Below are 26,829 nucleotides of genomic sequence, written 5' to 3'. Positions count from 1 at the left end.
AAAAACAAAAGGTCATACTTTATCATACTCAGTGGCCCGTGCTTAGAATCTCACCATCAGGAGGGTTGAGAGTTCCAGACCAGCCAGACCTAAATGGCCAGCAAGGTGCTTAGTGCTTACCAAGTGAGTTTGAAAACCCAAGTTCACCCCTAGGTCCCACATACAGGTGGAAGAAGTCAGCAGACTCCAGTATGGGCTTCTAATTTCTGCTATTTGGGAGGCTGAGGTAGAGTGAGTTCAAGGCCAGTCTGGGTGCCTTAGCAGACCTTGACTCATGTTTTCAAAAGGAAAAAGACTCGGTGCCACCTGGTTCGGCTTACAGTTCTACTGTAAATATGTACAATCCTTCTTGATGTAATGGGAGTTTGTCTTGTTCTTAAGCTTTATGATGACCTCAGAGATTTGGTTAAATCTTTTGAGTGACTGACTCAAGAACCAGCTAACTCACCGAACACTATGGTGGCTTTACAGTGTCTTGGTATTGCCAAGAATGTGGCTGGCTCTCCAGAGGTCTTAGCATGGGCTGAGGAATTTGCATTCCTCCCGAGGAGGCCCCCAGAGAAGCTGTGTGAAGGGCTGGATTGATGGAGCTCTCCCTCCTTGCATCTTCCTGGAGCCTGGCCTTCCTCTCTGCTGTAAAATCAGGAGCTTACTTAGCCGAGTTTCGCCCCTCTGATCCCTCCTTCCCTGTATCATTTGGTCAGAGCTGTCTGTTTTTCTTAATTACTATTAACTCAGACAGTGCTTATAAAGTGTGGTACATATGCCGAGAAGGGAATTTTTAATCTTGGGCTTGGAAAATCTCTGAGCCGCTTTGAGCAGATCTTTGATGTTTCCAGATCTGTGAGGGGTTGGATTGCTAGAGCCTTGTTTCCCAGGCCAGCAATTTAAGTGACTGAAGTTATAAACATCGCTTCAGCAGCAGTGCGTGAAGCTGAGGGGGAGGCTGGAGGGAAGGATGCTCCACCTGGGTCGGGGGATTGAAAGGGAAAAAGTCTTGCCTGTCTGTAGTCTTCACAGTGAGACTGTGTCTGTCACAGACTTGTGTGATAAAATCAAAGCAAATTTTACTGTGGTCACGCGCATACCTTCTGCTGTGGCACAAAGAATTCCCTATCTTTTGGTTGTGTTCAACCCTGCCTTTTTTTAAAAAACATATTTTCGTACAAAACTTCTTGTGAGTTTGTTATCTTTTTTTTTTTTAACACCCTGCTGACTCTGTCGTTTATAATGATGGAAACAGGTCCCCTTTCAGTCCCTGAATTCCACTTCAGCAGCCAGGGCACATCCCGCCTCCCTTGCTAGTGCCAGAGGCCATGGGGGGACCGGAAGCCAGCTTTAGTTAGAGCTTTGGAAAGTGGAGCCTTCTGGGCTCTTTCTTCCCCATGATTTAGAAAATGGCATCAATGCCAAGCACCCTGGAGTTAGGACCACTTCTGGCCCTACATGTCACCTTTTGCTCAGCCCCTGTCCTGGGTGATCATGGTACCTACCTCATTAGCTAACCTGCCCTGTGGCTTGCCCTCACTCTGCGGCTAGCTAGGGTTCAATTCTATTGTGTTTTCAGTCCTGGAACTAGCCCTAATGCCCCACACATGCCAGCGCTCTGCCACTGAGCTAGATCCCCAGCCCTACTTCTGGGCCAGGGTCTCGCTAAGTTGGCCAAACAAGTCCCTGAACTTACTGTGTAGCCGAGACAAGTCTGGCTTCTCCTCCTGCCTCAGCCTCCTGAGCAGCCCTCTTGGGATCACAAGTGTGCACCATCTAGCTTCAAAATTACTATTTTTTTCCCCTTAGTTAATGTTCAAAAGTGAAGGGAACCAGCCACTTCACAGAAAATACTTCTGATTTCATGCTTGCTTGTCTTGCTTGAAAAACTCCACTGTTCATTCTTCCGTGGCTGAGTCTAGATATTTAATTATGTTTTGTTTTGCATCAAATATTAAACAGTTTGCAGGAAAAAATTAACTAGTTAACATTAGCCTCTGAACATACCACAGTCAATTAAAATACTTCACATTATCTCTGGAATGAGGCAAGGCCCAAAGAAATAAATACTCAGAACAGAGCAGGCTGGCTGAAATCAGTGTGTTAGCTCTTTATGACCCCACCACAGGATAGGAGTCAGCTGCTACAAGAACAGATTGGGGGAGCGGGGGACTGGCTTAACACAGCACGTGGGTTAAAGTCTAACTTGATGTAAGAGGTACAGATGCCTCAACCATCGGTTTCACGCCACAACAGTGGAGGGGCTGTGCCCACCAGTTTCAATTTTAATACTTGAAGGACAACTTGTTGGTGGGTCAAGTGTTTAAGAATGCCAGGCATGAGGCTGGAGAGACAATTAAGACTTTGTGTTACCCTTGCAGAGGACCTGGACTCCACTTCCAGCACCCACAAAGGTGGTTCACAGCCTGTAAATGCAGTTCCAGGGATTTGACGCCCTCTTCTGGCCTCTGCAGGCACTGCATGCACAATGTGCACATACAGACCAGCAGGCACACATGCATATACATAAATAAAAGTATCATGGGTCCAACATAGCTCCAAAGTTTCCTGACATGTTACAGTGAAATTTAGGCAAACCACAAGCCCAGGAAATAGGCCTGTGAAGTCAGAATAGTTGTTCCATGTAACTGTTCATTTCTTGTGTGATTCATTTTACTAATACTGGCCACCCTATGGGTCCCAGAGAAGTGCTTGGTGATGGAGTGACAGTACAACTGATAAACATCTGTTTTGCATGGAGCTATAATTGCCTCAACTGATAACAATAATAAGTGTCTGAGGTGATATTGAACGCCAGGCATCAGTCAGTCACAGAAAGATGCGGTTTCAGTGGGACAGAATCCCTGTTGCAGAATCTCTGTTGTTATTGCTTTTAGTAAAGGGACCTGATGAGCCTGACCGGGCCTCTAAATGTCCACTTTCATTTACACCCACGTTAATGTGGTCTCAGCTATAGTGGAGGTGGGGGAGGGTCAGCCTCTACCACTGAGTTTATAATATTGATTTTTTTTTTCTTCCTTTAGCCACCAGCTAAATACCTCCTTCCAGAGGTGACGGTGCTCGACTATGGGAAGAAATGTGTGGTCATTGACCTGGATGAGACCCTGGTGCACAGTTCATTTAAGGTAAACTCCACATTCAGGGTCTCGGGGCGGGGGTTCTTTTTGATGTCATAACCACTGTGTGAAGAGTGAGGGCTGTGTGTGTGTATCTGTGTGTGTGTGCGCGCACACGCGTGTGTGACTTCACTCCTCATGAAGAAATTCCAAGAACTCAGGGTTTGCCCAGGTGTACATGAGCTACAATAGTTGAATATTAACACATTGGTTTGGGGAAGAAATTGCTGGGCTGCCAGTATCACCGAGTACTTCCTTGAGGTCTGGGACTTCCCCACTCTCAGCCTGGTAGAAATGTTTTTAGGTTCAGGTGGTTCGGACAATTAGTGCCTGGGGATGTAATGTTTTTGAGGTAGCTGGAGCGCTGTGCATCCTATTGGGTGGGGCATGGGCTAGGGTATTGAAAGTTGTTGGGCACCCTGCTGTCCTGGTAATGTTCCCAGCTTAATTTTTGAATGAAGCCTTGTCCAGTGGACTAGGTCGTTCATTCCCACTGTTCTGCTGCGGTTGCTTGTTTCCGTCATGGCTAACTGAGTACCCACCCTCACAGCCCCTCTCTGTGGGCAGTGAGCTGCCACTAAGCTACATCTAAGTGACCGTCACTCCACCTCCCTGCCTGGAACTGTTACAGCAACAGAGGGCCTCCGCACCGGCGTGGCCGGAGCTGCGCTAAGACAATGAGTTCATTCATTCCTACTCAAAGTAGAAGAAATTGTTTAAGGAAGGCAAAGGCTGCCAACATTTGGAATAGATGGTTGGTGTGCTGGGGAGAAGCGGTGGGTGTTGAGCCTGGTTCTGGTCACCGTGGGCTATTCCTGTCAGTGAAGCTGCTCTACCCTGGCCGGTGCCACTACATTCCTCCTCCCCCACCCCCATCCTGGGATGCCTCTTGCTTCACTGAGAGATGTGACTGGCACCACCTTCACCCGAGCCTTCTCACTGAACAAACAGGACGAAGCCAGGAGGCACTCCCTGAAGGCTTTGGAAGGTGGATAACCTGGCTTGTAGGACCACCTCATTACCCAGCATTCTAAGGACTGGACTCTTCCAGGATTGGTTCTGGAGCCATGGCCTTGTGTCCAAGCTCCACTCTAAATGTCCTTGCAACATTTCCCCTTCCATGAAGCAAGCGGCTCCGGGTTTCAGGCGCAGAGTGGGGTCAGTTACTGTCGTAGTCTAGAGAGCATTCTCCCAAGGCACCCTGGACAGACTGCACAAGATTACCAAAGGTTCCTGGTTCCAAGGCAGGGCCTTGGCAGCCTTGATGTCCCTGGACCCTGCTCAGACTGTCACAAGCAGTAAACCAAATTTCCTCATTTCTTCCCTGACCTGACTACATTCTAGAATTATCTCTTACCTTTTTATTTATCTGTTTTTGTGATGAACGTGAGTACATGTGTGCCGTGGCGTGTGTGTCTGTGTGTAAGGTCAGAGCACACTTTTAGGGTCAGGTCTCTCCTTACACCGTGGGTTCGTGGGCTTAAACTCACCAGGCCTACCCAGCACTGAGCCATGTTTCCTTGCTGCACCATCTCATGGACTCGACCCAGGCTACCTTTCCAAGTCAGGTTAGGGTTTTTCATGTCGTGGGCATCCCAGTCTTTTGGGAAGTGAGCGCTGTGGACCTCTGGTGTGACACACAAGCTCATGGACTCCATCGCCCTGGCACATGAGAGCCTAGCAGCCGTGTTTGGCAGCTGAGGTTGATTCTCCTCTTACTTCACTGTGTAGAGTGTGATTTCATAATCCAGAGCCTGTGACAGTTATTCTTCCATCGTTTTTCTCTGTTTCTCTTGTTTCGTTTTTCTATTTCCGTGGTAAAGTTATGAAATTTTGAGTTTCTCCCTTGCTTTTCTACCCTGGGAACAGATAAACTATGGTCTTAAACCTCAGCAGTACCCCCACATCTGAGCGCTTTGTGACAGAGTGATGGTCTAGCACACTGCACACAGTGATGGGGTGGTGGTCTAGCACACTGCACACAGTGATGGGGTGGTGGTCTAGCACACTGCACACAGTGATGGGGTGGTGGTCTAGCACACTGCACATAGTGATGGGGTGGTGGTCTAGCACACTGCACACAGTGATGGGGTGGTGGTCTAGCACACTCCACATTCTTCAGTTTATATGTCAATGAAGAGTGTGTGGTGCAGACCCAGTCTACAGACTAACCAGAGGTCCGGCACACCTTCTCCACCCAGTGGCCACCATGTGCATCTTCCTTTGTCTTCCTCAGCGTCTCTCTTGCCCCTAGGATCTGCAGGCTGATGAGTCTTTTGGACCTGTTCCTTAATTTTTCTAGCTTGTGAAATTCTGTTTAGACTACATAGGAGCCCATTGAGCTACAATGACTGCTAAAGTCCTATTTTCCAAACGCGCCCACTACTCTCCAAGAGTTACGTCCAATGTCTGTGACGTTGTGGGTAGGCTGGGTTTTGTGTTTCGTAGAACAGAGCAGTCGAGAGGGTGGCTGCTTTCCAACCCCAGAGCAAGAAACCAGGCCAGGCCACCAGGCAGGGCCTGAAACTGCTGATGGAGCCATGGGGACCCATCAGACATCATGCTCACCACCACAGCAGTGGTAGAGGACAGGCACTGGAGTCCGGAGCGGGAGGTCTGCCCAGCCTCCTGGTGGGCGGCATCTGGCTTTCTGCCTGCTGTGGGTCGGTGCTCTGAGCATCCCCTGCCAAGCTGCCCACACTGTGAGTCCAAGGACAAATTGCTTTTCCAGTGGTGGTGACACTGGTCAGTAGGTTTTCATCTCTGCCCCCTGGTGGCCAACATTGGCTCCCCTCATCTTGTCTGGGCCCCCAGGCAAGGGCTGGACTCTCTGAAGAGCCCATTCTTTTGCCAGGCTGTGCCACCTTTTGTGGTAGAGGCAGGCAAGTGACCAGGAGGTTGGATCAGAATGCTGAAATGCCATGACAAGCAGAGAGAAACGTGCCTTCCTGCTTGTGTTATTTCAAGGACCCAAGGCATATGCCAGCACCCTACTGAACTGTTTCCCCCAGTTATCAAAATATTGGTCCAGGCAAGCTTTTTTCTTGCTAAAATTTCCAATTTTATTTTCCCTTTCAGATATATTAATCACAATTCCTTTTCTCTCCAGCCCATTAGTAATGCAGATTTCATTGTTCCCGTTGAGATCGATGGAACTATACACCAGGTAAGAAATCAAAGCTAACCTGGATCTGTGGTGAGCATTTTCTTCTTGTGACCACATTCCCTGCAAATGTCATTTCTAAATTCTCATCTCCATGGTGATTTTATTCCAGCTACAGGAAACAAACTTTGTATAATAAATACAGTGAGCCGGGCATGGAGACAGAGGCAGACGGATCTCTGAGTTCGAGGCCAGCCTGGTCTACAGAGCGAGTTCCAGGATAGCCAGAGCTGATACACAGAAAAATCCTGTCTCAAAAAACCAAAAGGAAATAAATGAGTGCAGTAAATGAATTCCTACCTCACACACATTTGTCTTATACCAGGTTAATGAGGGACCTTTTCTGTTCATAACTGTTAGATGTGATTGTTCTTTGGTTTGATTTATTTAGACTTTCGGGAGTTTATTTTTTCATTATTTTATTACTTAAAAAAATACCAATCCAAATTCCTACTCCCTCCCCTCCTCCCACTCCCTCCACAGACCCTCCCACTCCACCCCCCTCCTAAGAGAGGGCCATGCGCCCCTCCCTGTGGAAAGTCTAAGGCTCTCCCTACTACATCTAGGTTGAGCAAGGTTTACATCCAAAGAGAATAGGGTCCCAAGAAGCCAGTACATGCCATAGAGACAAATCCCAGTGTCACTATCAGTGGCCCCTCAGTCTGCCTCTGCTGTCAGCCCCCTGCTCCCCACCCCCACCACAGGCTTGACATCCAGTTAATGTCCTCCTATGATTGCTTTAGGCCACTCTCTCAGCATGCAATAGGGAAATACCACCAGTAAGTCATTATGGGGCATTTTTGGAAAGAGGTGTTTTGTTTTTGGGGGGGGCGTTATTGCTTGTTTGGTTTGGTTTTCGTCTTTGTCATCAGCAAGCTTTTCTGGAAATGGCCTTTTTTATGACTAGATTAGAAGCGTGGTAGAAGACCTAGCCTTGAAGGTTAAAGTAGAGGCAGCTTTGGTCAGATTACCCTTAGGGATGATGGGACCGCCTCCGCTGGTGACTTTAAGGCCTTAATGGGAGAGTACCTGGCCTCAGATCGCAGGAGGGAACATCTAGTTCCTAGGCCACATGGGATGTCATTTCTTAATGATGTCAATAAGGCCCCGTAACTCTTGAATGCAGTTACAACTGTCCAGGCCTGTAACAAAAGTCATCAGTATAACCGTCTCACTGCCCAGATGGGGAAACTGAGGCTTAGAGAAAGGGTTGGCTCAAGATTAAATGTGAAAAGTATCAAAATGAGAATCCTGACTCCCGAGCCAGGGTTCTTTTCCTTAGACTTAGACCTAGCATTGCAGGAAGCGGGACCTGGGAAAGGCCATGTCTCCACACCTCACGCTTTAAAGCCATCATAAAGCCAGAGCTGCAGGCATATGGGCATTTAACATTCCTACCAGCATCTGCTGATTAACTCGACACCCGACCAGCAGTTCAGACTTCTGCACTGAGTACTGTGGCTCGGGAGAGCTTGAGATGAGGCACTGGAGGGCTGCCCAGTGGCATGGAGAGAAAAGTAATCCTCCACACCATGTGACCGCGAGCATGCGCAGCAGCTCCCCCAGCCCCTTCTCTTTGGCCCTAACCACCCCGGGGCTGGGATTAGAGACTCCTAAGGGGAGGAAGCCACAGGTGCTAAAGCAAGAGGACCAAGGCCCTGGCGAAGGCCGTGGCCTCGTTCAAGTAATCCAGGATAGGCTGTGCAGGTCCCAAGGGGCCTATTCTTGGTTACTTGCACGGGGACGCGGGCCTGGACGCCGGCATCCGGGCCCAGGACCCTCCTTTCTGCCAAAGGCGCCAACGTCAGAGTTCCCTGTCAGTCTCCAGCTCTTTGCACGTAGCCAAGCGTGCTGTCCATCCAATCCTCCCAGGGACACAGAACGGGAGGCCACGCCCAGTCACTGGCACCAGGACCAAGAAGTGGTGCGAGCAAAGGGGGTCCTGCGGCTGCTGCAGCCACAGCTCTGCCCTCAGCCCGAGCCCAGCACCCCAGCTCAGCAGGGTCCTCCTATTGGTACTCAGTCTCCCGTTCCTCAGACCCCTTCCTCTGCCCTCAACCGCAGAACCAGGCCCCAGACCCACTCTTTCAGCTAGCCGGGTGGGTGTTCTCCCACCTAGTCTCCCACCAGCAAACACCTTTTTCTGGCGTACTGCGAAGCAGTTGTTTGCACGTGGGAATGCCGTTTCCACGTGGGAATGTCGTCACCGGCAGGGTTTTCTCACAGGTGGTGCAGAGCCCTGTGCATCCAGCTCCGGAGCCTCCCTCCCTTCCTCTGTGTGTGTGTCTCTCTCTCCCTCTCAGAGGCTCTATGTACTTACTGCCACCTAATTCTTCACCTGCAGCTGCCCCTCCCTGGCACAGCCTTACATTCTCTGGTTGCCTATGATTGACTGGGCGCTCGGGCTTCAGCCCAACACCACACATGTTGTCAAGCATCCAGGTCCCGCGTTCACACTTTGCTCAGCCTAGAAGCTTGGTTCTTGCTTAGTGTGAGAACTCCTATTGATCCTTCAAGGTCAAGGCCAGATATTATTCTCTGTGACTCCCTCCTCTGCAAAGGAAAAATATCTTTAATGTAAACGCCACCCCCACCACCCTGCTCCACCCCACCCCCATCCCCAGCCGAGCGATGAGTGTTGTATTCACTAATTTCTGTAAGTATATGTTCAAGGCTGTGAGCCTGGCAGGGGCAGGCCTACATCATCCCATTCAGCCTTGTAGCCGAACCGAGCAAAGCACTGTGGCCTAGTAAATGTGTTGTGTCTTTAAAGAGGTAGGCTAACTTCAGTGGAATTTATTCAAGTCTTAATTGGGTCCTCCCTCTTCCCGTGTCTTCTCCCTGGCTTTTCTTTCTTTCTCTTCTCTCAGTTCCCTGAGACTCACTTCACCTCCAGAAACAGGAGCCTTGTGGTCCTCTGTGGCCCGACTGTGGGAAAGAGACACCTCTTGCCACTCGGGAGTACTTTGTGTGTTCCCACATAAGCAGAGGAACCTCTATGGTGTTGAGCAGAAAATCTTCAAACTTTTTAGCCCCCGGGCCTTTTTATGGGGTGTGGGGTGAGGGGGAAATTCAGAGTAGAAGGCAGCAGCCAATCCTTGACTTCCAAAAGCTCAGCACATAGGCTGTAGGCCTGCGTCCACATAGGGACTGACTCACAGTGGGTGTCAAAAACCACACGGGATGAATGAGCAACTTCACCTGAACACGGCACAGCTGTGCTCCACCTGCTAGCTCTGATGAGCCCTAAGACCCTCGGCATCGTGGTCAGCTTCCCTTTCTCCTTGTGAGAGGTGTCTACTGGCATACCTGGAACCTACATCCAGCTTTCTGGTCCAAACCTCAGCAGATCATGCACAGATAGGCCTGGCAGCAGGAGGAGGTCCCCTGGGGCAGCTCTGGATGCCCAGGGCTTCCAGCTGCTGTGTGGCTGATGCCTATCATCTCCTCCCATTGCAGGTGTATGTGCTGAAGCGCCCACACGTGGACGAGTTCCTCCAGAGGATGGGGCAGCTCTTCGAGTGTGTGCTCTTTACTGCCAGTTTGGCCAAGGTGCGTCCTGCTCCCCGCCGCAGACTCCCAGCCGTCACCCCAACCCCTTCACCCTCCACCCCCCCCCAAGCTGCCAAGAGCCTTTTGTTAAGGTGGAGGAAGCTATTTTTGCGGTGACAGGTTCCCACCCCAGATGGGATGGATGCAGGCCATGTGCATACTGCCAGGCTGAAAGGCTTCTGGTTACCATGGTGACAGGGAGCATTTAGAACAAATGCTCCATGAAAGTCGCCTGTATGCAGCCACCTGAAACCAGTTATCCACAGCCGAAATCACAAGACCTGTCCATTGTGACTGCAGAAGGATGGCTGCCCAGCACAGGCGTGGTGGAGCATCCCTCGCCCACTGACTAGCAGCCAGATGTTAGAGGTCTCTGTGTCCCTGGGTTTAGTGGCCACAGGTCTGGAGGAGGAACGAGTAGAGGCAGGTATCAAGTGTCCCTTGCAGGCATGGGCTGATGAACGTTCTGACTGGCTTAAGGAGCCGCCCGGTTTCTGGTAACACCTCAATTTCCTCTTATCTAATTGGGGCTAACTCCATCTGCTTGATGGAGTGGATTAAATGAAGAAGCCGCGTGGATGGTTAAGCCTAACTCCCAGCTCCTATTGGCAGTCGTTCATTGAGCCCCTGCCATCTTCTGTGCGCTGCTCTGGGTAATGTCACGGGGTAAGCATTCCTGACGTTCAGTGTATAGGATCATCCGTGTTGGTGAGGGTAATAACATCCAGACAGGTTCATTGGTGCCATGCTGTGGGCAGGCAGAACAGGCCCCTAGCTCCTCCAAGGTCTGCCCACCACGAGTCTCACAGAGTCACGAAATCCACTTGGTAACATCCACGGTGTCTCCATGAGTACCTGGAAACTCTGAGTAGCCCCCAAAGATGAGTTCTGTGGTGTGTAGGTTAACCCTTTGTGTGCAGAACTCCTCCAGGAGCAGCAGCCTCCTCCTCCGTGGCCTGCCTGGACAGCACCCACATTCCTCTACATGTTGAACCTGTGACCTCGGGTCCTCAGCACTGCTCCCCTGGCTGGGGCATTCACGTCTGGGTGTGTCCTCTGTGCTGACCAAGGCAAGGGCCACCTATTGAGCGCACTGCCAGCCTCATCAGCTGGCCTCAGTGTGAGCTGCTGAGAGATCCCACACCTGGGCTTTATTCACTTGTACAGAAAACAGAGCATGGCCTCAAGGAAATAGTCTTCCCCGGTGGTGCCAAGACTAATTATGTGTGCAGCCTCAATGGTGCCTCTGATGCTGCTCCAGGATGCTAAAGAACCTGGAGTAATAAACAGCCAAACAGCAAGGCGAGGATTGCACCAGCGCGCTGGACTAGGGCTTGTTTTTTCCTCGGCGAGATTGAAAACACTCTTCCTTGGCATTGTCCCCAGTGTTCGCCTAAACATCCTTGTTTGGGCTGCTCTTCCTGGGCTGCTCCCACCTGCCCCACCATCTGTTTCTCTAGCCCTGTTTCAGTATTATTCTTGCCCTGCAGAGCCAGACCCAGTCCCCAATGCAACCTTGTAGCCTTTTCAACCCCATGGCCAAGTTGTAGTGATGTGTAGTCTGGGTTCTAGCTCTCGGAGTTTAGCTCAGCGCTCAGCCAGCTGCATCTATACAGTGAATCTCCCTGCCTCCTGCCAGGGCCTGCAGGCACAGCCCACTGCCTCCCAGACTCCACGGTATCTGCTACTTGTTGCCTATCCTGGCATTCATTCTCCCTCCGCACGTGATAGGGCACTGAGGATACAGAAGAGAAGAGATGTGCCCCCGCCTCGGGCGCCTGTAGGCTTCATCCTAATCTTGCAAGCCTGGAGACCCCCAGACACTTCCCTAAAAGGCGATTGACAGGACCAGAGAGATGGCTCAGCTCTGGCTGCTCTGGCAGAGTACCTAAGCTCAGTTCCCAGCACTCACATGGGAGCTCACAACTGCCCATAGCTCCAGTTTCAGAGGATCCAATGCCCTCTCCTGGATTCTGTGGACACTGCACACATATGGTGCCCATACACACATACATGCAAGCAAAACACACATGAAAACAAATCAACCCTTAAAAACATTTAAGGGATGATTGCCACTTCTGGTGGTAGCAACGAGGAGAAAATGAATCACATCTTTTCTCGTGCAAGTCAACCCTTTGTAGAACGCCCACATGCCCCTTAGCCAGCTTCACCCAAATAGTGCTCTGAGCTGCTCAGTCAGTAGGAAATGCAGCTGCTCCTGGACTCTGCCCCACTCAGGGTGTCCTTGGAGTGGAACGAACTTTCCCACAGACCCAGCTGCAGCGCATCTACTACGGCCTCGGTGACTCAGCCTCAGGAGGTCCCAGGTTGCAAACCCTGGCCGTGGGCCTTACTTTGGTCTTGCTGGTGGATCCAGGTCTCGAGTGAGGCCTGCAGGACAGGGCAGCAATGGGATGTGCCGTGTGCCCTGTACTGACTCCGAAGATAGTAGGTCAACACTGGGAATTTTAATCAGGGCAGCAGTAGGATATGCTGTGTGCCCTTCAGCGGCCACTCTGACAGCTGGGGGCCAATGGCTGGGAGGGGAGGGCCAGCAGGAAATAGGAGCTTCCCGGGCCAGGAGAACTCGTCCAGGAAGATTCATTAGAACTAAAGAAATGAAGGTGGGAGTCAAACTATTTTTGGAGATAAAACTGACAGGAACTGCTGACGGATTCGATGGGAGAGACCTGTAAGAATGCAGTGCTTTCTGATATACACGGAGAGGGAAATACCACAGTCCTAAAATACTTCCAGCTATTCGAGTGGCCTAAGAGGCTGATGAGATGGCTCCGTGGCTCAAGGCACCTGCCATGCAAGTCTGGCAATGAGGGAAAAACGGTTCCATAAAGGTGACCTCTGACCTCCACGCGCACATCATGGTGTGCTTGTGCATGTGAACATACGCGGCAACGATAATTTTTAAGTAAAAAAATAGAAAGTAAGTCCGAGAAACGGAGAAGGTGGCTCCGTAGGTAAAGCGTCGCTCATGCTTCCCTAGAACACACAGAGAACCGAGCATGGCAGCCAGTGTGCCCCCTGCAGGTCCAGCACTGGGGAGGCAGAGACGGGGAGGGGGTGTGTTCCTGGGGCTACTACCAGCCAGTCTGACTGAATTGGGAGCTGCAGGTGCAGGGAGAGACCTTGACTCAAAAAGCAAGGTGGGGGACAATAGAGAAAGACACCAACGGTGGCCTCATGTGTCCATGCACACCTGTACACACACACGACCAAGACAAGGAGTAGTCTAGGCAGTTTCTTACAGGGCTACGGAATCTGCAGCCTCATAATGCTGTCCACTTTTCTGAATTACTCAGAAGAGCGGGCCTTTCCCTCCTTCCTCCTTCCCTGACACTTTGGGCCGCCTTTATTCTCTCTAAAGCTCCCCCACACTCACCCCCACCCGCCATGCAGCTGGCTGCCTCTGTGCAACTTTTTTTTTTTAACATGATTTCCTCCAGTCTCCTGGACAGCTGCCAAAATTTACAGCTTGCCAGACCTTTCTGGCAAGATTTCTTCCAAATCTAATAAAATACACCAAACAAAAAGTCCAGCCTGATGTCATGCCTCATGCCTGTGATCTCAGCACACGGGAGGCAGTGGCCCAGAAGGACCCTGTCCTGGGCTGCTACGTGGAACACATCTTAACCACCCTACCTCCCCGCCAAAAGGGGACGTGTGTGCTGGTGTCCTAGGTGGATTTCTGGCTCTTCCGGCTTCATAGAGACTCTTGTTTCCAGTATGCAGACCCTGTGGCCGACCTCCTGGACCGCTGGGGCGTGTTCCGGGCGCGACTCTTCAGAGAATCCTGTGTTTTCCATCGTGGGAACTATGTGAAGGACCTGAGTCGCCTGGGACGGGAGCTGAGCAAAGTGATCATTGTGGACAATTCTCCCGCCTCCTACATCTTCCATCCGGAGAATGCAGTAAGTAGTCCTGAGAATGGGCTGGGAAGCTGTGGCTGCCTCTGGCCTGCTGCTCAGGCACCCGCTCGGCAGGCACCACTCTGAACACCTGTGCAAGGGGGGCTCTGGGCGGGGCTCTGGGCGTTTTTGGATTGGGTTTTTTTTTTTTTTTTGATACTGTATAGCCCTGACTGTCCTGAAACACTATAGACAAGGCTGGCCTGGAATTCACAGAGATCCACCTGCCTCTGCATTCAGGCAGAGTGCTGGGTTTAAAAGCGAGCGCCACCACCCGGCACTTTTTCCAGATCTTGACTCAACCACTTAGTAACGGCCTGACATTGGCTTCCTCGGTCAGCCTTCCCCCTCGTCTGCATGTGAGATTGGCAGGGACACTGCCTCCTGGATGGTTAAGGACTCAGTGTGAAGAGTCCTTAGAACCTGGCTCGGTCCGCTGCGCTCCGTAGCACTGAGTGTTGTGATAGAGAGGGCCCTTTCTGTCTGGCACTAACTTCACGGAGCTTTACGACTCCTAAGGAAGTGTATCCTCGGTGAATAAAGCACTTTAGAAATGGCTTCCCATCAGACTGTCAGGTTTGCCTCCTCAGAGTGACGTCCGAGAAGCCCACGTAGGAAGGTTCCCCGCGTACAACTCCCTGGAGCGTAGCCGCCCTCAGTGCCTGCTCACCAGGGCAGCACAACTCACTGAGCGGAAAAGTGGTGCCCTCCACTGCTTGCCGGGCACTTCCAGGAAGAGAGAGATCAGCCAGGCCTACTGGGGACTGCTTCAGGGTCATCACACCGAGCCCTCAGTCCTTCCAGATCATTCTCTGGGAAAGACACATGCTTCTTGGGCTCACCCCAAGCCTGCAATGCAGATCCCTGCCTTCCTCCTCCCCCACTAAGACAGGGTTTCTCTGTGTAGCCCTGGTTGTCCTGAAACTCACTCTGTAGACCAGGCTGGCCTTGAACTCACAGAGATCCTTTGCCGCTGCCTCCCGAGTGCTGGGGTTAAAGGCATACACCACCACTGTCATACATACCTTTTTAAGTCTAGAATTGTATGTCTCTACTTATTATAAGGGGTCGCAACTATATTCAGCCAAAAGGTAAGAATAAACAGTCAAACTTCTGCCTCACAGTTAAATATGTTCATGTTGCCGGATAGTGGTGGCACACACCTTTAATCCCAGCACTTGGGAGGCAGAGGCAGGCAGATCTCTGTGAGTTCGAGACCAACCTGGTCTACAAGAGCTAGTTCCAGGACAGGCTCCAAAGCTATACAGAGAAGCCCTGTCTCAGAAAAAAAAAAAAAAGGTCATGTTACCAGGTGTGGTGGTGCCCGCCTTTGATCCCAGCACTCTGAAGGCAGATGATCTCTGTGAGTTCGGGGGCCAGCCTAGCCCATGTAAAGAGCTTTAGGCCAGCCTGGCCCACATACTGAGACCCTTTAAATAAGTAAAGAGATTCATGTTAACGAGCCAATCCAGTTCCACCTAGTGCACCTGGCAGTTGTCTCCAGCAGATAGGGATGTGTCCGCCGCTGCCATGGTTCACTTCCACACAGCCGTTTCTTGTATTAGCTACCGTATACACTGTTCATGTTGCCATCTAGACATGTTTTTCTGGGATGTGAATCAGTTAAGTCAGGATCTAAAGAAGGTCCCTGCATTGCTTCATTTAATGTGTCTCCATTCTAAGCATTTCTTCACTCCCCATCGTTTCTTCTCTATCATTTATTTGTGGAAAGTTTACCAAGTTGTCTTAAGGGAATTTTCTATATTCTGAATTTGATGGCTGTTAGTAATTAATGTTTTTCAGCCACCTTTCCTCCTTCAGGCAAACAAGTAGACTTTCTATTTGCTATTTGATTAGACTTGGGCTTCTTTTAAATTTTTTCCTTTTTTTGTAGTTTTGTTTTTAATTACCTGTTTGAATGTATAAGAGAGAATATGCACATGAGTGTAGTACCAGTGGAGGCCAGAAGAGGGCATCAGATTCCCTGGAGCTGGAGTTACAGGTGGTTGTGAACTGCCTGTTGTGGGTGCTGGGAACTGAACTCAGGTCCTCTGCAAGAGCAGTACATGGTGCTGATCTTAGCCACCAAACCATCTCTCTAGCCTCTCTTTGTAATGTTTGAAAGAGCTTGTTTTATTTTTATTTGCATCTATGCATGTGTGTTTCATGCATGCAGTACCCAGAGAAGCCAGAAGAGAGCATTGGATCCCTGGAGCTAAAGTTACAGGTGGCCATGAGTCACCTCGTGTGGGTGCTGGGAACCAAACTCGGGCCCTTTGGGGGAGCAGCAAGGTGTCTTAAGGACTGAGCCATCTCTCCAGCCCCCTCTTTTTCCTTTTCTAACAAAAATATGTCACAGGTAGTGCTGTTGATATGGTTTAGTTGACAAAGAGCTCACCTAGCATGAAGGAGGCCCTGGGTTCAATCCCAGGTCTGAAAGTAAGTAAATGAATACCTTTTGGTTTTTTTAATCTCTTCTTGGGACTCTGAACTTCTCTCCACTCCTCTTCTTCCTCCCTCCTCCACAGAGAACTAACGGGAGCTCTCTTTGTGCCATATCTTCCAAATGCCCTCAAATTGGACATTTCCATGTTTACCTGGTTGCTGCTAAGCCTGGGCAGGAACTCTCTGCTTCTCTTTGGCACACCGCTTAAAGCAGTGGCCCTAAGTAGAGTCTGGACCTATGTGCTTGGACTGGGCTCTGTGGTTGGTGGTTGTCAGGTAACCTCTGAGAGGCATCCAGGGCTCCACAGCAGCCGGGCCAGCGCAGTGCCGTAAAGAGCTTTGGGAACGGGCATCTTTTCTTCAGTGGGAGCACTCACTGGGGCTCGCTCACACACCCTGGGGACGGCTGCCTCACTGAGCCGCCCCTACACCTATGTCAGCTCCAGCACTGACTCTGGACCAGCTGCGCTTGCTGCTCCGGAGCAAACAAAAGGACGACGGTGACGGTGTCACCCTTGGGTCCTGTCTTGCAGGTGCCTGTGCAGTCCTGGTTCGATGACATGACGGACACAGAGCTGCTGGACCTCATCCCGTTCTTCGAGGGCCTGAGCAGGGAGGACGATGTGTACGGCATGCTGCACAGACTCTGCAGCAGGTAGCCCCGGCCTCGGGGCCTCGGGGCCACGGCCCGTCCCTGCCTGTGCACTCTGGAGCCCCTGGCTCAGGGGACCCTCCCAGCCTCAGCTTTCTGAGTGGACCATGAGCTGACTCCATGCTCCGGGTCACAGGGTGAATGTCGCCATTGCCTACCTGTTTCGTTTTGGGTTTGTTTGTTTGTTTTTTTCTTTTTTAAAGAACAGAAGCAACTATTTTAAAGGAAAAAAACTCTTTTAATAGATTTCATAAAAGGACATGCATTTTACCAGATTCGATTTTCTTAAAACATACCAAAAAGAAAAAAAAAGAAAAAAAAGAAACCTTGGTCTCTTCCAGACGCTCTTTCAACTGCCCTCCCTCCCAAGAGACAGCCCGTCCCCTTTGTCCCGGGTTGGGGCAGCTGACCCAACTCAGAATCTCTTTTCTACAGGATAAAGTGCCTTTTCGAATGTTATTTTAAGCTGAGAGTTACTTTTTGTATACAACCTATTTCCAGACATCTTTTAGTCTTTTACTGTCTTAGATATGCTAAGACAACAAACAGGACAGTTTTCTAGACCCTGGGAGCCTGTGTGTGGTGGGGCGAGGGTGTGGCCAGGGAGAACGTGGATCAGGTGCAAACATCAGCCTGTGGCGTGTGCGGGGTCCGGCTCCCTTTTACGGGAGTCTTCTCGTGACACCCGTGGCCCCCACCTGTTTCTGGCCAATCCAGAATGTACCTGCCCACGGCCCCATGCTTTATGAAGCAACCAATCCCTTTTATTATGATTTCTGATGTTGATAAAATTTGTCTTGAGGTTGCATTTTCCCCTTGAGCGGTGACGTTAGGGTCACATCTGCTTTCCCACAATGGTCACACGTCTGTCCCATGTTGTTTTCCTGTTGTCAATGGTTTGAGGAGAATAGTTACAGAAAACCCTAAAACCCTTGGACTGTCACGTCTTTCCTTCCGAAAGCTGGGTACCCGTGGAGCTGTGTGGGACCTGCTGCTACTGCGCTGCCACCAAATGGAACTGACCAGCGGCTGTTACACTGTTCTTCGCCACTGTGCCTATGCTCAGAATACGCTCACTGCTAAACTGCAGGCTTGGACAGGGTCAGAAACGGGGCCCTCCCGCCCCATCAAGCACGGCACCAACTGTCTCCCTTTCTTGGCCCTGGCCACCAAGAATGTTGAAGGGCACAAAGGGGTTTTTTAAATAAATAAATAAATAAATAAGGGCCAGAGCAGCGCTCAGGTGTGGCGTCCACTTCACACTGCAGCCAACATCAGAGCCCATGGAAGAGCTCCCCAGTCTCGCCTGAGAACCTGTGGCCTCGACCAGCCGCCACCTCCATGTGGCCCAAGTCCATCTCAGCCTCTTTGGAAGCACAGCCTCTTCAAGCCAAGGGTTGGGGAAGCCTGTCTAAATGGGAGACTCGTTGCTCCAAACCAAGGAGAAGGGCTCCTCGCTGGAGCCCAGCGGTCTCTTTCCAGCCATTCCCCGTGTGGTGTCCAGCAGTGCTGTGTTAACGTCGCTCTCCTGAAGAGTGAGAAGAGCCCTTTCGTGTTGGCACCGTTGCCTTAGTCTTCTGTGGGTTGGGCCTCAGCCAGATTTCTGCTGGGAGTTGCTGGCACTAACAAGACTCAAAATCAGGGGTCAAACTTTAAAAAAAAAAAAATTTTTTTTTTCTTTCACAAAATAATGAAGCCAGCTACCTGGCCTACCTTCCCACAGTGCTTTGGTCTGGGAAACCACTGTGCATTCAGAGCAGAAATACAGAGAGATAGATCATCAGATCTCCTGACTTTCTGAGTGTTCCGAACCCAGCGATCCCTGTGCCAATTACAACAGAAACTGCCCCTTTGCTAAGCATCACCACAGATAACAAGTTACGTGGCAGATCCACATATGCCATAAATCCTCACGGAAACCAGTCATTAGCCGATCCCGCTGCCTTAAGTGTCTTGGGTGTTGCAGTGTCTGCCGCGTGTTCATGTCCACGCAGAACGAGGCCCGGATGAGAACCTCAGATCGTCCGTCACCTGTGCCTCTTGCTGTACTGGTGTCACGGGTCTCAGTTTGGAAAAGGGGGCAGGATGGACTGAAATTCCAGAATATTTCAGGGGAAGTGAGCCTAGCAACAGTGCTCTGCTTCAGACAGGTTTGAGGCCAGTCTGGGCCTTAGAGTTCTGGAGCTGCGCATGGTCCTGCCCTTGAGGCACAGCTTCCGGACGGGGAACCCTGTTCTTCTTACCACCGCAAACATGGGATGTCTCGGGTGCATGGCAGGGCCTCTGAGGCTTCTGAAATCCGCACCTTATTTGACCAAGCTCCAAAATGTCAATTTTTCTTTCTTTAAAAAAAAAATCTGCTTTATGTACATAATTGAGAAAAAAATCTATATTTTTTAATCAGTTACTTGTAAATGAAGCAATAGAATTCTAACAAGGCCAAGAAAGGAGACGAATGTGTGAGGTTTATTTTCTTAAGGTAAATACGGGTATTGCTTTTAATTGTTAGTTTATTAAAAGTGTGGGCTTGAAAGTTTATCAGCCACTTCTGTGTGCCATATCTTCCCCCACGTTACCAAAACACTCCATCTCCTTAGCCAAAAGAAACAGTTGACCTCCCAAGTTCCGTGATCCTCTCAGCTCCACGTTCGGACCACTCTCCTAGACATGTGCTTTCGACGTGAAGGTCTGGAACAGGACGGCTTGGGATTGTGGACTCCAGCCTACGCCTTTTGCATGACCTCAAATGGGGGCTTCCTGGGCACCCCGACCCCTGATGATGTTAGTGTTCTGTCTTCCATTTATTCTGGAATCGTCCGTGTTGGTCTGTGGTTCCATGCACTAGCTGCTTGTGAACAATGCATTTGTGCCCTAATAATTCTACCACCTGTCGCCCATGGCAGTTGGTGGGGATTCCTTGGACGCGGTGCAATGCCGATGAGATTGGGGACATGAGAATGTCCAAATGACACTAACTTGTCATAGTTACAGCATTTGAAGTTGGGGTACGAAATGAAGCCTGGAAGTGTGTATAGCCCGGCAGCATTTTACATCCCTGGTTTCTAATAAAATCCGGAAACACACAGCCCTATTGGTCAAACACTCGTGACGTGTGTGCCTCTGCTCTCATGGTGCTGTGCTGGACAGCCGGCACGCCAGCGGCTGTATGTCTGACCGTGTCTGTCCCTGGAGCCGCCCTGCAGATCGCCACCCCAGCAGTCGCGATGCTGGTGTCTGGGGGGTTACGGATTGCTGCTGGATGCTTGTGGCGATCCAGCGCTGCTTGGGAAATACTACGTGTGGAATATGCACGGTTCTGGGGACAAGTATTGTCAATCAGTGATTTCCCTCCTGCCAAAAAATAAACTCATGAAACTGCACTGTCTCATGGTTGACCTGCTTCTCCAGAGGTATGGCCTGTTGTGGGTTTTTTTTATTTTTTTTTCCATCCCCTGCACACCACACCCTTCTCTGGACACCGTGGGTCTTGAGGTCGTTCTCACTTCTACAGAGCAGAGTGGATGGAAACTGGGCCACAGCACTCAGTGCCAGACTTTCTGACACCTAGAGTAAAAAAACCATCCAACCCAAATTGCTCATAATTTGAAAAGGGGCAGCTGCTCAGCCCTCTGGCCCTCTTTCTCCAGACAGGGAGCATGACTCCATCCTCCCATAAGGACTCCAGCCCTACCAGCTGGGGAGGGTCCTGGGACCAGTCCCCTTGGGATGGAGATAGAGCTATGAGCACCACATCTCTGCCCGTCCCAGCAGAACTGCCCAGCCAGACAACGGTCACTTTGCCTTAGCCTGATTCTGACTTCCAGCGTGCCCCCATCCTTTGCTTCGCTCTACTCCCTGGTCCTTCCTGCTCTCACATCCTCTCCTGTTTTACACCTCACAAACAGGCTTGTGGCCGCCTAGTGAGTGCCCAGGCAGGTGGAGAGAAGACAGTTACAAAGAGGACAGTTAACTGGGACTTGGCTTCCCCGAAATGTGCTCTGCTCTTTTCTAGTTATGACAGGAAGAATGGAAAGGAGGGAGCAGAGGTAAGGACAGCCTGGGAGTGACAGCAAGCTAGCTGGCAGTTGGTGAGATGGACAGGAAGTGCCTGTGGGCTGTGGTCAGGGTCCCTGGAGTATCCAGACCTGTTAATTTCCCTTTGCTCAAGATCAACAGGATGCTCGAAGCCCATAACCTCTAACTAGTGAGGCATCAGGCTAACCCCAGAACAGGCTGAACCCTCGGGCTATGAGACAGAGGCGTACAGGCCCCTAAGCTTTCCAAACAAAGCCCCATCGTAGTTCCTGTTGGGCTACACCGAGAATCACCAAAGGTTAAGTGCATTCCTCAGCACTGCCTCCCTCACACACACACACACACACACACACACATCGCCTGGGAGCTCTCAAAGTTTCCAGTTCCTGAAGGGTGACAGCTCGGTAGGTGACGAGAGTACTTGCTGAATTATAAGGCCCTGAGATTGGAGCCCCAGCTCCTACGTAGGATACAAGCTTCTAAAGTAAGCATAAGTGCCTGAGTTCAGTTTCTTAAATGCACAGAAATGCCAGGAGTGGTGGCATGCCCTTCCAATCCTAGACCTAGGGCAGCAGAGCCTGGCGGACTCCTGGGACTCCCTGGAAGTCCAGTCTAGCCTACCTAAATGGTAAACTCTAGGCCAATGAGAGACCCTGACCAAAGGTGGTAGACAGCATCCTGAGGATGACATTCCAGCCTCCCACATGCATGTGTACACATGCACCTACAAACACAAACATGCTCATACACACCAATACGTGTAGAGAAGGAAAAGGCTAGGCTTCTCAAGGCCACCCTGGCACTTTGACTCAGACCTCTCAGAAGGGGAGCCTTCCTTAAAATAATCCAAGGGACTAGAAGGTGCAACCAGGGCTGGAAACAGCTGACTAGCTACAGAGGAGTGGGAAAATTGCCCCCAAACTGTCCCCAGGCCTGGTGCCCACACAGTGTAGCTGCCATGTGCAGGGTTTTGGGAGTTGCCATACAGCGTTCTTGGGGAGATGGTTTATACATGTTCACTGCTAAAACGGAACCTCGAAAAGCACAAGAAGTCCTCCCTGGGTACCAGGAGCCTTTCCATGGCCAGAGCATTGTCTGTGCTAGGTGAGAATCCTGGTTGAGCGTCCGGAGCGATGGCTCAGCAGTTAATCAGCAGTTAAGAGCACTGTTGCTCTTCTGGAGGTCGTAGTAGTTCCCAGCCCTTATCAGGTGACTCACAACCTATACCTCCAATTCCAGGGGATCCAGTGCCCTCTTCTGGCCCCTGTGGGTACCAGGCATATACATGATGCATAGACATATATGCAGGCCTTCACGCAATACAGGTAAAATAAAAATATTTTTTTGTAAACCTTGGTTGGGTCAAGTGAATGGGAGCCCAGGACACCTGCCAGGAGCAGAACACAGCTGTTCACTCTCCTGCATCAAGGGTAGGACCGTGCTCTGCCCCAAGCTGTATCCTATGTCCTCACAGACATATTCCCCTCACTGCTATGAGCGAAGAAACAGTGAGGCAGCTTGCCCTTGGAGAGGCCCGCGATTCATCTGCCCTGAGTACCTTACTGTCCCAACACCCACAGGATCTGATCCCCAGGAATTCCTGCCTTGGGGGTTGAGTCGCTTCTATTTCCTTGTCCTGCAGCCAGATGTGAGGACTCAGCAGTCACAGAGGTCAGAGTGGAAGGGACAAGAATTGGAGTATCCCCAAGCTCGCCGAGTGTTAGCAAGACTAGAGTCAGGTGACCCTTCCCATGCCTCCCCTGCAGGGAGATTGCACACCAGCCTGGGGGAGAGTAGGCAGAGATCACCTGGGGGCCATGGGGTGAGGCCTACCGCTACTCCCTCACCTAGGTCAATATTGACTCGAAGAAGGTAGGGCCCTAGAGATAAGCTGGCAAGAGCACAGTAGCCCCAAATCCCTGGAAACCCATGGGTTGGGGTTGCAGAGCCACCTGGGCCAGAAGTCAGTGGGATGAGGAACTTAGCAGACAGCACAGCCAGGCAAGCCCAGCTCATCAGACCCCAAACTAACAGCTCAGGATTAGGGTGGGTATGCCCACAGGGGAGGGGTGACCAAGCAGAGAAAGTGGACCAGAACCCCTTTCTTGCTCTAGGGAAGGAGAGAGAGGGTAAGTGCCCTGTCCCTCAGCCCTCAGTATTGAAGTAACTGAGCCTATCCCTGGTCTCAGTCTCCTCCTCTCCTCTCCTCTGCTCTCCTCTGCTCTCCTCTGCTCTCCTCAGCTCTCCTCCCCTCCCCTCCTTCTCTTTCTCTCTCTCTCTCTCTCTCTCTCTCTCTCTCTCTCTCTCTCTCTCTCTCTGTCATAGGTGTGATGGCCACAAGATGACCCAAGCCAGACACCAAGGTCAGGTCCTAGTCTGCCTGCACGTCTCCAGGTTCTGCAACCACAGGTCACGGGTTCGGGGATGGGCACGTGAGGGGTGGGGTGGTTTTGACACAAAGAATTTTGAGGAGAACTTTTGGAGGAGCTTTGTGTCCACCATTAAGCTTCTGGCGCTGGATTGCACTAAATGGGGCATATTTCCCAAATTGGGGATTGGAGGCGTATCACCTCCTGGGAAAGAAATGTCAATTAGATAGATAGATAGATAGATAGATAGATAGATAGATAGATAGATAGATAGATAGATAGATAGATAGATAGATAAAAGAGCCTGAGGTCTCTTATCAGGGGCGCCAGAGTAGGGACATAGAAGAACTGTGGAGAGAATTCCGTGCCCTGGTTCCATACAGAGCACATGCCTGCTTGCACACACACACACACACACACACACACACACACACACACACACACCCATACCCCATGGGACAAATCACAGTAATGCACTATCTGACTAACAGCAGTGGCCCTCAGCTGCCATCCTCAAAGATACAGCAATGACAGGGCCTTTTACCTCAATGGGCCCACATTCTCCCTGGGCCCACAAGTCCCAGAGAAGGGCCCAACTAACCGAGTTTCAGTTTAGGGCAGAAAGCAGGAAGCAAGGAATGGCTGGGTCAGGAGGCTGCTTCCCTGTGGGCAGTGACGTTTGAGTTAAGAGGCCAGAGGCTGACATCCGCATGTCCTCCTCAATCATGGCTCCACCTTATTCTTTGAGACAGAATCTCTCACTGAGCCCAGAGCTCACCTAGGATCCTGTCGCAGACACTCCCAGTCTCAGTACAGGTGTGTGCAGCACACTCCACCTTTACATGGATACCAGGAATCCACATTCAGTTCTTCGTGTTTCTGCAGTACGTGTTCTACCCGCTGAGCCATCTCCTCAGCCACGTAAAGTTTCTCTTTGGGAAGCTAGAGAGGTAGTGATATGTATGGATAGCGGTGATGGTCAGTGTCCCCATGCCACAGAATTGTACACTTTAAAGTGTAGGGTGATCGGGTGGTGGTGGCGGCACAGGCCTTTAATCTCAGCACTCAGGAAGGAGAGGCTGACAGACCTCTGTGAGTTCGAGGTCAACCTGGTTGATGTACTGAGAATCTGTTTCAAGAATAAGCAACAGCCAAACTAAGTGATGACTTAGAAATAGATAGTATAGGGAAGGGGTGGGGACTGTGTGTCAATACTAGCTCATCATCTTGTATGAAGTGCTTCAGCAGCCTTTGATTTGGGTATCCATGGAGAGCATAGTCTTCTTACAGATACCAAGGCATGGCTGTGTTTTTATAAAATCATGGCAGGGAGCCTCGAAGGCAGACTGGCGCAGTCCCATAATCAGCATTGGGCTGAAGCAAGATTGCCGCAAGTATTTAACAGGTCCAGCTCCCAAATAGTGACACATAGATTTCTTAATAATCATGAAAGCTTAGTCTTAGTTTAGGCTTGTTCCCAACTAGTTCTTATAACTTAAATTAACCATTTATATTAATCTATATTCTGCCATGTGGCGCGTTACTTCTCCCATCTGACTGGCAAATTCCACCTCTCTTTTCCCCAGAATTCTTATGTCTTCCCGATAAGAATTCTGTCCTCTCCTGCCTAGCTATTGGCTATTCAGCTCCTTATTAAACCAATCAGCAGGAGCCTTGGCAAAGGCACTTCTTCACAGTGTACAAAAAGAGTATCCCACAACATGAGTGTGAGGCCAAACTGGGCTATATATGGAAACCCTTTCTCAGAGAGAGAAGAGAAAAAAGGAAGAAAAGAAGGAAGGAGGGAGGGAGGGAGGAAGGAAGGAAGGAGGAAAGAGGGAGAGAGGAGAAAGGAAGGGATGGAGGAGAAAGAGAGGAAAGAGGAAAGGAGGAAGGGAGGGAGGGAGGGAGAGAGGGGGGGAGGAAGGAAAGGAGGAAGAGAACAAGCCAGGCGTAGTGGTGATCTCCTGAGATCCCAGTATTTAAGCAGTAGAAGGAGGAGGATCAGTAAGTAGCTCAGGGTCATACTCAGCTACATAGTTCAGGGCTAGCCTGGGGTAAATGAAACCCTGTTTTAGAAAAAAAATGAAAAAAATGGTATTGCAAGATGGCTGAGTGGATGGGTAAGGATGCTTGTCAAGATAACTTGAGTTTGGTCCATTGGGACTTACATAGCAGAAGGGGAAACTGCCTGCACGGGTTATCTTCTGGCCTCCGTATACATCCCATAGTATGTGCACACGTGCGCATGTCACACACACACACACACACACACACACACACACACACACACACACGTAATAAAAAAATAAATCTAAGTCCCTCTGGCTGCTGTGTGAGGAGGAAGATGTAGGGCCAGGGAGGCCAAGACAAAGTGTCTTCTTCAAGTCACCAACCGGTCGAAGCTGGCTGCCAGAGCAGGGCAGCAGGCAGGAAGCAATGTGACTGCCCGGTTCAGTAAGGAGACTGAATCTAGGTGTGGGGACAGGGGATGAGAACGAGGCCCCAGAACTTGGAAGAAAAGTAGAAAATTGAGAGGGACCGAGGCCTGAGCAGTGTGCCTGCTGACTTTCAAGACCCCCAAAGGAGACAGAGGGAGGGACGCCGGTGACAGAACCAGCTGCCGCTGGCAACGTGGAAGTGTGGGAACAGAAACCAGCAGACTGGTAAAAAGGAAATGGGAAGGAGTGGAGACACAAGGACACAGGCGATCGGTGCATAGGTGGAGCCCAACACACAGAGATACAGGCGTGCCTTGACTGCTGTGACCCAGACACAGAACTGCACAAGTATCTGTGACACAGGTCATAGACTGGACCTGTTAGCTATGCCCAACACAGTGGTACACATCTGCCATCCCAACACTCAGGAGGCTGAAGCGGGAGGGTTATGAGTTCCAGGCCAGCCTGGGCGACACAGCGTGACCCTGCAAAACACGTGCATACTGGCCACTGGGCACAAAGTGGCCTGGAGTTCCTGGAGTGTCCACTGCTGTGACGTGGAACTTTGTAGAGAAAGATTTCACTCCAGAAAGGGTTCTGGCTGACAGTCGGCAGGCTATCGTAGTGTTGGAGGAGATGCGCCTGCTGACTGTACCTCATCTGGCACGGGGGCTGTAACAGGCAGAAGTAAAGGGTGGCTATGTCCTGAACATTTCCAGAGGACTCTGTTTCCAGCACTCTCATACCCCACAATCAGGAGGAGTAACAGAGGGGCAGCCAGTGTGTGGAAGAGATTTCTTTGCTGCCGGGACTCCGTGGCCTCTCCCACGATGGATATCAAGGCTCCCCGGGGAGGGCTATGCTGGGCAGCCAGCCCGAGATGGAAGGTGGGGACTGGGAGATGCCAGTAGGCAGCCCCGCCATTTCCTTTACCTGCTAAAGTAACCTCGGTATCACAGATGCACTACAGTGGCCTGAACCTCTGAATCCAAAAGGACCCCTCTTCCCTGGGAGGTGGGACAGTTTGCCCATTTGAGCTCCTAGGAACAGAATAAGTGTTTTTCCTGCCCAGTGCAGGCCTTCACCCCTTATTTCCCCTGCCCACTAGTATCAAAGAGGTGAGT

The 26,829-nt window shown here is 50.8% G+C and overlaps 1 protein-coding gene across 4 annotated transcripts in view; it reads left to right on the top strand.

Annotated features, from left to right (window-relative positions):
• Ctdspl (CTD small phosphatase like) overlaps positions 1–20,240 on the top strand; it is a 117,172-nt gene extending 96,932 nt beyond the window's left edge. For 2 of the 4 annotated variants that reach the window (XM_087905183.1, XM_087905182.1), the window contains 6 exons: positions 3,033–3,134; positions 6,235–6,291; positions 9,748–9,840; positions 13,581–13,766; positions 16,742–16,863; positions 17,822–20,240. In XM_087905183.1, the coding sequence (XP_087761309.1) occupies positions 3,033–3,134; positions 6,235–6,291; positions 9,748–9,840; positions 13,581–13,766; positions 16,742–16,863; positions 17,822–17,882 (621 nt within the window). In that variant the 3' untranslated portion in view covers positions 17,883–20,240. Of the gene's footprint in view, positions 1–3,032; positions 3,135–6,234; positions 6,292–9,747; positions 9,841–13,580; positions 13,767–16,741 lie in introns of all 4 variants that reach the window. The other 2 variants (XM_087905181.1, XM_087905180.1) reach the window with 1 other exon arrangement.
• Positions 20,241–26,829: the final 6,589 nt, after the last annotated feature.

This window comes from Myodes glareolus, chromosome 4 (assembly GCF_982192425.1).
Source record: "Myodes glareolus chromosome 4, mMyoGla1.1, whole genome shotgun sequence".
In the NCBI taxonomy this organism is placed as follows: domain Eukaryota; kingdom Metazoa; phylum Chordata; class Mammalia; order Rodentia; family Cricetidae; genus Myodes; species Myodes glareolus.
The sequence above is the reverse complement of the archived record's forward strand: the minus strand, read 5'-3'. Positions and strand labels throughout refer to the sequence as shown.